Raw genomic sequence first — 12954 nt, 5'->3', positions numbered from 1 at the left:
TTGTAGTTGGGATAGTGGTTTGTTATTGTTGGGGTAGTGGTTGTTGTCATTGGGGTAGTGGTAGTTTAGGGGTAGTGGTAGTTGTAGTGGGGTAGTGGTTGTTGTAGTTGGAGTCGTGGTTGTTGTAGTTGGGGTTGTGGTTGTTGTTGTTGGGGTAGTGGTTGTTGTAGTTGGGGTAGTGGTTGTTGTAGTTGGGGTAGTGGTAGTTGTAGTTGGGGTAGTGGTAGTTGTAGTTGGGGTAGTGGTAGTTGTAGTTGGGGTAGTGGTTGTTGTAGTTGGGCTAGTTGTTGTTGTAGTTGGGGTCGTGGTTATTGTAGTTGGGTAGTGGTTGTTGGGGTAGTGGTTGTTGTAGTTGGGGCAGTGGTTGTTGTCGTTGGGGTCGTGGTTGTTGGGGTAGTAGTTGTTGTCTTGGGGTAGTGGTTGTTGTAGTTGGTGTTGTGATTGTTGGGGTAGTGGTTGTAGTAGTTGGGGCAGTGGTTGTTGTAGTTGGGGTAGTGGTAGTTGTAGTTGGGGTAGTGGTTGTTGTAGTTGGGGTAGAGTTGTTGTAGTTGGGGTAGTGGTAGTTGTAGTGGGGGTAGTGGTTGTTGTAGTTGGGGTAGAGGTTGTTGTAGTTGGGGTGGTGGTTGTTGTCGTGGGGGTAGTGGTTGTTGGGCTAGTGGTTGTAGTAGTTGGGGTAGTGGTTGTTGTAGTTGGGGTAGAGGTTGTTGTAGTTGGGGTAGAGGTTGTTGTAGTTGGGGTCGTGGTTGTTGGGGTAGTGGTTGTAGTAGTTGGGGTAGTGGTTGTTGTAGTTGGGGTAGTGGTTGTTGTAGTTGGGGTAGTGGTTGTTGTAGTTGGGGTAGTGGTAGTTGTAGTTGGGGTAGTGGTTGTTGTAGTTGGGGTAGTGGTTGTTGTAGTTGGGGTAGTGGTTGTTGTAGTGGGGGTTGTGGTCGTTGGGGTAGTGGTTGTAGTAGTTGGGGTAGTGGTTGTTGTAGTTGGGGTAGTGGTAGTTGTAGTAGGGGTAGTGGTTGTTGTAGTTGGGGTAGTGGTTGTTGTAGTTGGGGTAGTGGTTGTTGTTGATGGGGTAGTGGTTGTTGTTGTTGGGGTAATGGTTGTTGTTGTTGGGGTAGAGGTTGTTGTAGTTGGGGTAGTGGTTGTTATTGTTGGGGTAGTGGTTGTTGTCGTTGGGGTAGTGGTTGTTGTAGTTGGGGTAGTGGTTGTAGTAGTTGGGCTAGTGGTTGTTGTAGTTGGGGTCGTGGTTGTTGGGGTAGTGGTTGTTGTAGTTGGGGTAGTGGTTGTTGTAGTTGGGGTAGTGGTTGTTGTAGTTGGGGTAGTGGTAGTTGTAGTGGGGATTCGTGGTTGTTGGGGTAGTGGTTGTAGTAGTTGGGGTAGTGGTTGTTGTAGTTGGGGCAGTGGTAGTTGTAGTGGGGGTAGTGGTTGTTGTAGTTGGGCTAGAGGTAGTTATAGTTGGGGTAGTGGTTGTTGTTGTTGGGGTAGTGGTTGTTGGCGTTGGAGTCGTGGTTGTTGTTGTTGGGGTCGTGGTGGTTGGGGTAGTGGTTGTTGTAGTTGGGGTAGTGGTTGTTATTGTTGGGGTAGTGGTTGTTGTCATTGGGGTAGTGGTAGTTGTAGCGGGGGTAGTGGTAGTTGTAGTGGGGTAGTGGTTGTTGTAGTTGGGGTTCGTGGTTGTTGTAGTTGGGGTAGTGGTTGTTGTTGTTGGGGTAGTGGTTGTTGTAGTTGGGGTAGTGGTTGTTGTAGTTGGGGTAGTGGTAGTTGTAGTTGGGGTAGTGGTAGTTGTAGTTGGGGTAGTGGTAGTTGTAGTTGGGGTAGTGGTTGTTGTAGTTGGGCTAGTTGTTGTTGTAGTTGGGGTCGTGGTTATTGTGATTGGGGTAGTGGTTGTTGGGGTAGTGGTTGTTGTAGTTGGGGCAGTGGTTGTTGTCGTTGGGGTCGTGGTTGTTGGGGTAGTAGTTGTTGTCGTTGGGGTCGTGGTAGTGGTTGTTGTAGTTGGGGTCGTAGTTGTTGTTGTTGGGGTTGTGGTTGTTGGGGTAGTGGTTGTAGTAGTTGGGGTAGTGGATGTTGTAGTTGGGGTAGTAGTTGTAGTAGTTGGGGTAGTGGTTGTAGTAGTTGGGGTAGTGGTTGTTGTAGTTGGGGTAGTGGTTGTTGTCGTTGGGATCGTGGTTGTGGTTGTTGTCGTTGGGGTTGTGGTTGTTGGGGTAGTGGTTGTTGTTGTTGGGGTTGTGGTTGTTGGGGTAGTGGTTGTAGTAGTTGGGGTAGTTGTTGTAGTAGTTGGGGTAGTGGTTGTTGTAGTTGGGGTAGTGGTTGTTGGGGTAGTGGTTGTTGTAGTTGGGGTAGTGGTTGTTGTCGTTGGGGTCGTGGTTGTTGGGGTAGTAGTTGTTGTCGTTGGGGTCGTGGTAGTGGTTGTTGTAGTTGGGGTCGTAGTTGTTGTTGTTGGGGTTGTGGTTGTTGGGGTAGTGGTTGTAGTAGTTGGGGTAGTGGTTGTTATAGTTGGGATAGTAGTTGTAGTAGTTGGGGTAGTGGTTGTTTTAGTTGGGGTAGTGGTTGTTGGGGTAGTGGTTGTTGTAGTTGGGGTAGTGGTTGTTGTCGTTGGGGTCGTGGTTGTTGGGGTAGTAGTTGTTGTCGTTGGGGTCGTGGTCGTGGTTGTTGGGGTAGTGGTTGTAGTAGTGGTTGTTGTAGTTGGGGTAGTGGTTGTTGTAGTTGGGGTAGTGGTTGTTGTAGTTGGGGTAGTGGTTGTTGTAGTTGGGGTAGTGGTTGTTGTCGTTGGGATTCGTGGTTGTTGGGGTAGTAGTTGTTGTCGTTGGGGTGTGGTTGTGGTTGTTGGGTAGTGGTTGTAGTAGTGGTTGTTGTAGTTGGAGTCGTGGTTGTTGTTGTTGGGGTCATGGTTGTTGGGGTAGTGGTTGTTGTAGTTGGGATAGTGGTTGTTATTGTTTGGGGTAGTGGTTGTTGTATTTGGGGTAGTGGTAGTTGTAGCGGGGTAGTGGTTGTTGTAGTGGGGGTAGTGGTTGTTGTAGTTGGGGTAGTGGTAGTTGTAGTTGGGGTAGTGGTTGTTGTAGTTGGGCTAGAGGTAGTTATAGTTGGGGTAGTGGTTGTTGTTGTTGTTGGGTAGTGGTTGTTGAGCGTTGGGTCGTGGTTGTTGTTGTTGTTGGGTCATGGTGGTTGGGCTAGTGGTTGTTGTAGTTGGGATAGTGGTTGTTGTTGTTGGGGTAGTGGTTGTTGTCGTTGGGGTAGTGGTTGTTGTAGTTGGGGTAGTGGTTGTTGTAGTGGGGGTAGTGGTTGTTGTAGTTGGGGTAGTGGTTGTTGTAGTTGGGGTAGTGGTTGTTGTAGTTGGGGTAGTGGTTGTTGTAGTTGGGGTAGTGGTTGTTGTAGTTGGGGTAGTGGTTGTTGTAGTTGGGGTAGTGGTTGTTGTAGTTGGGGTAGTGGTAGTTGTAGTTGGGGTAGTGGTTGTTGTAGTTGGGCTAGTTGTTGTTGTAGTTGGGGTGTGGTTATTGTAGTTGGGGTAGTGGTTGTTGGGGTAGTGGTTGTTGTAGTTAGGGCAGTGGTTATTTATTAGATTTAGGGTCGTGGTTGTTGGGGGTAGTAGTTGTTGTCGTTGGAACGTGGTAGTGGTTGTTGTAGTTGGGTCGTAGTTGTTGTTGTTGGGGTTGTGGTTGTTGGGGTAGTGGTTGTGTAGTTGGGGTAGTGGATGTTGTAGTTGGGGTAGTAGTTGTAGTAGTTGGGGTAGTGGTTGTAGTAGTTGGGGTAGTGGTTGTTGTAGTTGGGGTAGTGGTTGTTGTCGTTGGGAGGTTGTGGTTGTTGTCGTTGGGGTTGTGGTTGTTTAGGGTAGTGGTTGTTGTTGTTGGGGTTGTGGTTGTTGGGGTAGTGGTTGTAGTAGTTGGGGTAGTTGTTGTAGTAGTTAGGGTAGTGGTTGTTGTAGTTGGGGTAGTGGTTGTTGGGGTAGTGGTTGTTGTAGTTAGGGTAGTGGTTGTTGTCGTTGGGGTCGTGGTTGTTAGGGTAGTAGTTGTTGTCGTTGGGGTCTTGGTAGTGGTTGTTGTAGTTGGGATTGTAGTTGTTGTTGTTGGGGTTGTGGTTGTTGGGGTAGTGGTTGTAGTAGTTGGGGTAGTGGATGTTATAGTTGGGATAGTAGTTGTAGTAGTTGGGGTAGTGGTTGTTTTAGTTGGGGTAGTGGTTGTTGGGGTAGTGGTTGTTGTAGTTAGGGTAGTGGTTGTTGTCGTTGGGGTCGTGGTTGTTGGGGTAGTAGTTGTTGTTGTTGGTTGTAGTCGTGGTTGTTGGGGTAGTGGTTGTAGTAGTGGTTGTTGTGTAGTTGGGGTAGTGGTTGTTGTAGTTGGGGTAGTGGTTGTTGTAGTTGGGGTAGTGGTTGTTGTAGTTGGGGTAGTGGTTGTTGTCGTTGGGGTCGTGGTTGTTGGGGGTAGTAGTTGTTGTCGTTGGGGTCGTGACGTGGTTGTTGGGGTAGTGGTTGTAGTAGTGGTTGTTGTGGTTGGAGTCGTGGTTGTTGTTGTTGGGGTCATGGTTGTTGGGGTAGTGGTTGTTGTAGTTGGGATAGTGGTTGTTATTGTTGGGGTAGTGGTTGTTGTCATTGGGGTAGTGGTAGTTGTAGGGGGTAGTGGTAGTTGTAGTAGGGGTAGTGGTTGTTGTAGTTAGGTATTGGTTGTTGTAGTTGGGGTAGTGGTTGTTGTTGTGGGGTAGTGGTTGTTGTAGTTGGGGTAGTGGTTGTTGTAGTTGGGGTAGTGGTAGTTGTAGTTGGGGTAGTGGTAGTTGTAGTTGGGGTAGTGGTAGTTGTAGTTGGGGTAGTGGTTGTTGTAGTTGGGGTAGTGGTTGTTGTAGTTGGGGTCGTGGTTGTTGTAGTTGGGGTAGTGGTTGTTGGGGTTGTGGTTGTTGTAGTTGGGGCAGTGGTTGTTGTCGTTGGGGTCGTGGTTGTTGGGGTAGTAGTTGTTGTCGTTGGGGTCGTGGTAGTGGTTGTTGTAGTTGGGGTCGTGGTTGTTGTTGTTGGGGTTGTGGTTGTTGGGGTAGTGGTTGTAGTAGTTGGGGTAGTGGATGTTGTAGTTGGGGTAGTAGTTGTAGTAGTTGGGGTAGTGGTTGTAGTAGTTGGGGTAGTGGTTGTAGTTTGGGGTAGTGGTTGTTGTCGTTGGGATCGTGGTTGTGGTTGTTGTGCGTTGGGGTTGTGGTTGTTGGGGTAGTGGTTGTTGTTGTTAGGGTTGTGGTTGTTGGGGTAGTGGTTGTAGTAGTTGGGGTAGTTGTTGTAGTAGTTGGGGTAGTGGTTGTTGTAGTTGGGGTAGTGGTTGTTGGGGTAGTGGTTGTTGTAGTTGGGGTAGTGGTTGTTGTCGTTAGGGTCGTGGTTGTTGGGGTAGTAGTTGTTGTCGTTGGGGTCTTGGTAGTGGTTGTTGTAGTTAGAGTCGTAGTTGTTGTTGTTGGGGTTGTGGTTGTTGGGGTAGTGGTTGTAGTAGTTGGGGTAGTGGATGTTATAGTTGGGATAGTAGTTGTAGTAGTTGGGGTAGTGGTTGTTTTAGTTGGGGTAGTGGTTGTTGGGGTAGTGGTTGTTGTAGTTGGGGTAGTGGTTGTTGTCGTTGGGAATTCGTGGTTGTTGGGGTAGTAGTTGTTGTCGTTGGAATTCGTAGTCGTGGTTGTTGGGGTAGTGGTTGTAGTAGTGGTTGTTGTAGTTGGGGTAGTGGTTGTTGTAGTTGGGGTAGTGGTTGTTGTAGTTGGGGTAGTGGTAGTTGTAGTTGGGGTAGTGGTTGTTGTAGTTAGGGTAGTGGTTGTTGGGGTAGTAGTTGTTGTCGTTGAGGGTAGTGGTTGTTGTAGTTGGGGTGTAGTTGTTGTTGTTGGGGTTGTGGTTGTTGGGGTAGTGGTTGTAGTAGTTGGGGTAGTGGTAGTTGTAGTTGGGGTAGTAGTTGTTGTAGTTGGGTTAGTGGTTGTTGTAGTTGGGATAGTGGTTGTTGTTGTTGGGGTAGTGGTTATTTTGCGTTAGGTGCGTGGTTGTTATGGTTGGGTAGTGGTTGTTGTCGTTGGGGTAGTGGTTGTTGTCGTTGGGGTAGTGGTTGTTGTAGTTGGTGTTGTGATTGTTGGGGTAGTGGTTGTAATAGTTGAGGCAGTGGTTGTTGTAGTTGGGGTAGTAGTAGTTTGTAGTGCGGGTAGTGGTTGTTGTAGTTAGGGTAGAGGTTGTTGTAGTTGGGGTAGTGGTAGTTGTAGTGGGGGTAGTGGTTGTTGTAGTTGGGGTAGTGGTTGTTGTAGTTGGGGTAGTGGTTGTTGTCGTTGGGGTAGTGGTTGTTGGGGTAGTGGTTGTTGTAGTTGGGGTAGTGGTTGTTGTAGTTGGGGTAGTGGTTGTTGTAGTTGGGGTAGCGGTTGTTGTAGTTGGGGTAGTGGTAGTGGTTGTTATCGTTGGGGTCGTGGTTGTTGGAGTAGTGGTTGTAGTAGTTGGGGTAGTGGTTGTTGTAGTTGGGGTAGTGGTTGTTGTAGTTGGGGTAGTGGTTGTTGTAGTTGGGGTAGTGGTTGTTGTAGTTGGGGTAGTGGTTGTTGTAGTTGGGGTAGTGGTTGTTGTAGTTGGGGTAGTGGTTGTTGTAGTTGGGGTAGTGGTTGTTGGCGTTGGAGTCGTGGTTGTTGTTGTTGGGGTCATGGTTGTTGGGGTAGTGGTTGTTGTAGTTGGGATAGTGGTTGTTATTGTTGGGGTAGTGGTTGTTGTCATTGGGGTAGTGGTAGTTGTAGCTGGGGTAGTGGTAGTTGTAGTAGGGTAGTGGTTGTTGTAGTTGGGAGTCGTGGTTGTTGTAGTTGGGGTATTGGTAGTTGTAGTTGGGGTCGTGGTTGTTGTAGTTGGGGTAGTGGTTGTTATTGTTGGGGTAGTGGTTTTGTAGTTGGGGTAGTGGTTGTTGTAGTTGGGGTTGTGGTAGTTGTAGTTGGGGTAGTGGTAGTTGTTGTTGGGGTAGTGGTAGTTGTAGTTGGGGTAGTGGTTGTTGTAGTTGGGCTAGTTGTTGTTGTAGTTGGGGTAGTGGTTGTTGTTGTCGGGGTAGTGGTTGTTGTCGTCGGGGTAGTGGTTGTTGTAGTTGGTTCGTGGTTATTGTAGTTGGGGTAGTGGTTGTTGGGTAGTGGTTGTTGTAGTTGGGGCAGTGGTTGTTGTCGTTGGGATCGTGGTTGTTGGGGTAGTAGTTGTTGTCGTTGAGATCGTGGTAGTGGTTGTTGTAGTTAGGGTCGTAGTTGTTGTTGTTAGGGTTGTGGTTGTTGGGGTAGTGGTTGTAGTAGTTGGGGTAGTGGATGTTGTAGTTGGGATAGTGGTTGTAGTAGTTGGGGTAGTGGTTGTTTTAGTTGGGGTAGTGGTTGTAGTAGTTGGGGTAGTGGATGTTGTAGTTGGGGTAGTAGTTGTAGTAGTTAGGGTAGTGGTTGTGTAGTTGGGGTAGTGGTTGTTGTAGTTGGGGTGTAGTGGTTGTTGTCGTTGGGATCGTGGTTGTGGTTGTTGTCGTTGGGGTTGTGGTTGTTGGGGTAGTGGTTGTTGTTGTTGGGGTTGTGGTTGTTGGGGTAGTGGTTGTAGTAGTTAGGGTAGTTGTTGTAGTAGTTGGGGTAGTGGTTGTTGTAGTTAGGGTAGTGGTTGTTGGGGTAGTGGTTGTTGTAGTTGGGGTAGTGGTTGTTGTCGTTGGGATTCGTGGTTGTTGGGGTAGTAGTTGTTATCGTTAGGTCTGTAGTGGTTATTGTAGTTAGGGTCGTAGTTGTTGTTGTTGGGGTTGTGGTTGTTGGGGTAGTGGTTGTAGTAGTTGGGGTAGTGGATGTTATAGTTGGGATAGTAGTTGTAGTAGTTGGGGTAGTGGTTGTTTTAGTTGGGGTAGTGGTTGTTGGGGTAGTGGTTGTTGTAGTTGGGGTAGTGGTTGTTGTCGTTGGGTTCGTGGTTGTTGGGGTAGTAGTTGTTGTCGTTGGGATGTGGTCGTGGTTGTTGGGGTAGTGGTTGTAGTAGTGGTTGTTGTAGTTGGGGTAGTGGTTGTTGTAGTTGGGGTAGTGGTTGTTGTAGTTGGGGTAGTGGTTGTTGTAGTTGGGGTAGTGGTTGTTTGCGTTGGGGTAGTGGTTGTTGGGGTAGTAGTTGTTGTCGTTAGGGTCGTGGTCGTGGTTGTTGGGGTAGTGGTTGTAGTAGTGGTTGTTGTAGTTGGAGTCGTGGTTGTTGTTGTTGGGGTCATGGTTGTTGGGGTAGTGGTTGTTGTAGTTGGGATAGTGGTTGTTATTGTTGGGGTAGTGGTTGTTGTCATTAGGGTAGTGGTAGTTGTAGCGGGGTAGTGGTAGTTGTAGTGGGGGTAGTGGTTGTTGTAGTTGGGGTAGTGGTTGTTGTAGTTGGGGTAGTGGTTGTTGTTGTTGGGGTAGTGGTTGTTGTAGTTGGGGTAGTGGTTGTTGTAGTTGGGGTAGTGGTAGTTGTAGTTGGGGTAGTGGTAGTTGTAGTTGGGGTAGTGGTAGTTGTAGTTGGGGTAGTGGTTGTTGTAGTTAGATTAGTTGTTGTTGTAGTTAGGGTCGTGGTTATTGTAGTTGGGGTAGTGGTTGTTGGGGTAGTGGTTGTTGTAGTTGGGGCAGTGGTTGTTGTCGTTAGAATTCGTGGTTGTTGGGGTAGTAGTTGTTGTCGTTGGGGTCGTGGTAGTGGTTGTTGTAGTTGGGGTCGTAGTTGTTGTTGTTGGGGTTGTGGTTGTTGGGGTAGTGGTTGTAGTAGTTGGGGTAGTGGATGTTGTAGTTGGGGTAGTAGTTGTAGTAGTTGGGGTAGTGGTTGTAGTAGTTGGGGTAGTGGTTGTAGTTGGGGTAGTGGTTGTTGTCGTTGGGATCGTGGTTGTGGTTGTTGTCGTTGGGGTTGTGGTTGTTGGGGTAGTGGTTGTTGTTGTTGGGGTTGTGGTTGTTGGGGTAGTGGTTGTAGTAGTTGGGGTAGTTGTTGTAGTAGTTGTGGTAGTGGTTGTTGTAGTTGTGGTAGTGGTTGTTGATGGGTAGTGGATTGTTGTAGTTGGGGTAATGGTTGTTGTCGTTAGGGTCGTGGTTGTGGTGTAGTTGTTGTCGTTGGGGTCTTGTAGTGGTTGTTGTAGTTGAATTGTAGTTGTTGTTGTTGGGGTTGTGGTTGTTGGGGTAGTGGTTGTATTAGTTGGGGTAGTGGATGTTATAGTTGGGATAGTAGTTGTAGTAGTTGGGGTAGTGGTTGTTTTAGTTGGGGTAGTGGTTGTTGGGGTAGTGGTTGTTGTAGTTGGGGTAGTGGTTGTTATGCGTTGGGGTCGTGGTTGTTGGGGTAGTAGTTGTTGTCGTTGGGATCGTGGTGGTTGTTGGGGTAGTGGTTGTAGTAGTGGTTGTTGTAGTTGGGGTAGTGGTTGTTGTAGTTGGGGTAGTGGTTGTTGTAGTTGGGGTAGTGGTAGTTGTAGTTGGGGTAGTGGTTGTTTGTAGTTGGGGTAGTGGTTGTTGGGGTAGTAGTTGTTGTCGTTGGGTCGTGGTAGTGGTTGTTGTAGTTAGGATTCGTAGTTGTTGTTGTTGGGGTTGTGGTTGTTGGGGTAGTGGTTGTAGTAGTTGGGGTAGTGGTAGTTGTAGTTAGGGTAGTAGTAGTTGTAGTTGGGTTAGTGGTTGTTGTAGTTGGGATAGTGGTTGTTGTTGTTGGGGTAGTGGTTGTTGTCGTTGGGGTTCGTGGTTGTTGTAGTTAGGGTAGTGGTTGTTGTCGTTGGGGTAGTGGTTGTTGTCGTTGGGGTAGTGGTTGTTGTAGTTGGTGTTGTGATTGTTGGGGTAGTGGTTGTAATAGTTGGGGAAGTGGTTGTTGTAGTTGGGGTAGTGGTAGTTGTAGTGCGGGTAGTGGTTGTTGTAGTTGGGGTAGAGGTTGTTGTAGTTGGGGTAGTGGTAGTTGTAGTGGGGTAGTGGTTGTTGTAGTTGGGGTAGAGGTTGTTGTAGTTAGGGTAGTGGTTGTTGTCAGTGAGGGGTAGTGGTTGTTGGGCTAGTGGTTGTAGTAGTTGGGGTAGTGGTTGTTGTAGTTGGGGTAGTGGTTGTTGTAGTTGGGGTAGCGGTTGTTGTAGTTGGGGTAGTGGTAGTGGTTGTTATCGTTGGGGTCGTGGTTGTTGGAGTAGTGGTTGTAGTAGTTGGGGTAGTGGTTGTTGTAGTTGGGGTAGTGGTTGTTGTAGTTGGGGTAGTGGTTGTTGTAGTTGGGGTAGTGGTTGTTGTAGTTGGGGTAGTGGTTGTTGTAGTTGGGGTAGTGGTTGTTGTAGTTGGGGTAGTGGTTGTTGTAGTTGGGGTAGTGGTTGTTGGCGTTGGAGTCGTGGTTGTTGTTGTTGGGGTCATGGTTGTTGGGGTAGTGGTTGTTGTAGTTGGGATAGTGGTTGTTATTGTTGGGGTAGTGGTTGTTGTCATTGGGGTAGTGGTAGTTGTAGCGGGGTAGTGGTAGTTGTAGTGGGGTAGTGGTTGTTGTAGTTGGGGTCGTGGTTGTTGTAGTTAGGGTATTGGTAGTTGTAGTTGGGGTCGTGGTTGTTGTAGTTAGGGTAGTGGTTGTTATTGTTGGGGGAGTGGTTTTGTAGTTGGGGTAGTGGTTGTTGTAGTTGGGGTTGTGGTAGTTGTAGTTGGGGTAGTGGTAGTTGTTGTTGGGGTAGTAGTAGTTGTAGTTAGGGTAGTGGTTGTTGTAGTTGGGCTAGTTGTTGTTGTAGTTGGGGTAGTGGTTGTTGTTGTCGGGTAGTGGTTGTTGTCGTCGGGGTAGTCGTTATTTGTAGTTGGGGTCGTGGTTATTGTAGTTGGAGGTAGTGGTTGTTGGGGTAGTGGTTGTTGTAGTTGGGGCAGTGGTTGTTGTCGTTGGGGTCGTGGTTGTTGGGGTAGTAGTTGTTGTCGTTAGAATTGTGGTAGTGGTTGTTGTAGTTGGGGTCGTAGTTGTTGTTGTTGGGGTTGTGGTTGTTGGGGTAGTGGTTGTAGTAGTTGGGGTAGTGGATGTTGTAGTTAGGATAGTAGTTGTAGTAGTTGGGGTAGTGGTTGTTTTAGTTGGGGTAGTGGTTGTTGTCGTTGGAATTCGTGGTTGTTGGGGTAGTAGTTGTTGTCGTTGGGGTCGTAGTGCGTGGTTGTTGGGGTAGTGGTTGTAGTAGTTGGGGTAGTGGTTGTTGTAGTTGGGGTAGTGGTTGTTGTAGTTGGGGTAGTGGTTGTTGTAGTTGGGGTAGTGGTAGTTGTAGTAGGGGTAGTGGTTGTTGTAGTTGGGGTGTGGTTGTTGGGGTTGTAGTTGTTGTCGTTGGGGTAAGTGGTAGTGGTTGTTGTAGTTGGGGTCGTAGTTGTTGTTGTTGGGGTTGTGGTTGTTGGGGTAGTGGTTGTAGTAGTTGGGGTAGTGGTTGTTGTAGTTGGGGTAGTGGTTGTTGTAGTTGGGGTAGTGGTTGTTGTAGTTGGGGTAGTGGTTGTTGTAGTTGGGGTAGTGGTTGTTGTCGTTGGGGTCGTGGTTGTGGTTGTTGTCGTTGGGGTTGTGGTTGTTGGGGTAGTGGTTGTTGTTGTTGGGGTTGTGGTTGTTGGGTTAGTGGTTGTAGTAGTTGGGGTAGTTGTTGTAGTAGTTGGGGTAGTGGTTGTTGTAGTTGGGGTAGTGGTTGTTGGGGTAGTGGTTGTTGTAGTTGGGGTAGTGGTTGTTGTGCGTTGGGGTCGTGGTTGTTGGGGTAGTAGTTGTTGTCGTTGGGGTCGTGGTAGTGGTTGTTGTAGTTGGGGTCGTAGTTGTTGTTGTTGGGGTTGTGGTTGTTGGGGTAGTGGTTGTAGTAGTTGGGGTCGTGGATGTTGTAGTTGGGATAGTAGTTGTAGTAGTTGGGGTAGTGGTTGTTTTAGTTGGGGTAGTGGTTGTTGTCGTTGGGGTCGTGGTTGTTGGGGTAGTAGTTGTTGTCGTTGGGGTCGTGGTCGTGGTTGTTGGGGTAGTGGTTGTAGTAGTTGGGGTAGTGGTTGTTGTAGTTGGGGTAGTGGTTGTTGTAGTTGGGGTAGTGGTTGTTGTAGTTGGGGTAGTGGTAGTTGTAGTAGGGGTAGTGGTTGTTGTAGTTGGGGTAGTGGTTGTTGGGTAGTAGTTGTTGTCGTTGGGGTCGTGGTAGTGGTTGTTGTAGTTGGGGTCGTAGTTGTTGTTGTTGGGGTTGTGGTTGTTGGGGTAGTGGTTGTAGTAGTTGGGGTAGTGGTAGTTGTAGTTGGGGTAGTGGTAGTTGTAGTTGGGGTAGTGGTTGTTGTAGTCGGGATAGTGGTTGTTGTTGTTGGGGTAGTGGTTGTTGACGTTGGGGTCGTGGTTGTTGTAGTTGGGGTAGTGGTTGTTGTCGTTGGGGTAGTGGTTGTTGTCGTTGGGGTAGTGGTTGTTGTAGTTGGTGTTGTGATTGTTGGGGTAGTGGTTGTAGTAGTTGGGGCAGTGGTTGTTGTAGTTGGGGTAGTGGTAGTTGTAGTTGGGGTAGTGGTTGTTGTAGTTGGGGTAGAGGTTGTTGTAGTTGGGGTAGTGGTAGTTGTAGTGGGGTAGTGGTTGTTGTAGTTAGGGTAGAGGTTGTTGTAGTTGGGGTGGTGGTTGTTGTCGTAGGGGTAGTGGTTGTTGGGCTAGTGGTTGTAGTAGTTGGGGTAGTGGTTGTTGTAGTTGGGAAGAGGTTGTTGTAGTTGGGGTAGAGGTTGTTGTAGTTGGGGTCGTGGTTGTTGGGGTAGTGGTTGTAGTAGTTGGGGTAGTGGTTGTTGTAGTTGGGGTAGTGGTTGTTGTAGTTGGGGTAGTGGTTGTTGTAGTTGGGGTAGTGGTTGTTGTAGTTGGGGTAGTGGTTGTTGTAGTTGGGGTAGTGGTTGTTGTAGTGGGGGTTGAATTCGTTGGGGTAGTGGTTGTAGTAGTTGGGGTAGTGGTTATTGTAGTTGGGGTAGTGGTAGTTGTAGTAGGGGTAGTGGTTGTTGTAGTTGGGGTAGTGGTTGTTGTAGTTGGGGTATTGGTTGTTGTTGATGGGGTAGTGGTTGTTGTTGTTGGGGTAATGGTTGTTGTTGTTGGGGTAGAGGTTGTTGTAGTTGGGGTAGTGGTTGTTGTTGTTGGGGTAGTGGTTG

At 48.1% G+C, this 12954-nt stretch overlaps 1 protein-coding gene across 1 annotated transcript; it reads right to left on the bottom strand.

The window, feature by feature from the left end:
- Positions 1 to 5754: 5754 nt before the first annotated feature.
- On the bottom strand, positions 5755 to 12724 carry LOC124854697 (cell wall protein DAN4-like; the record flags this gene model as incomplete). The annotated part of the gene is made up of 3 exons (XM_047342954.1): positions 5755 to 5771; positions 8543 to 8908; positions 12541 to 12724. Coding segments are annotated over 3 exons (567 nt in total), but the record flags the coding sequence as incomplete, so codon positions are not given.
- Between the last annotated feature and the right edge of the window lie 230 nt (positions 12725 to 12954).

The sequence above is a fragment of the Hippoglossus stenolepis genome, chromosome 14, assembly GCF_022539355.2.
Source record: "Hippoglossus stenolepis isolate QCI-W04-F060 chromosome 14, HSTE1.2, whole genome shotgun sequence".
NCBI lineage: Eukaryota > Metazoa > Chordata > Actinopteri > Pleuronectiformes > Pleuronectidae > Hippoglossus > Hippoglossus stenolepis.
Note: the sequence above shows the minus strand (reverse complement) of the source record. Positions and strands in the feature narration are given on the sequence as shown.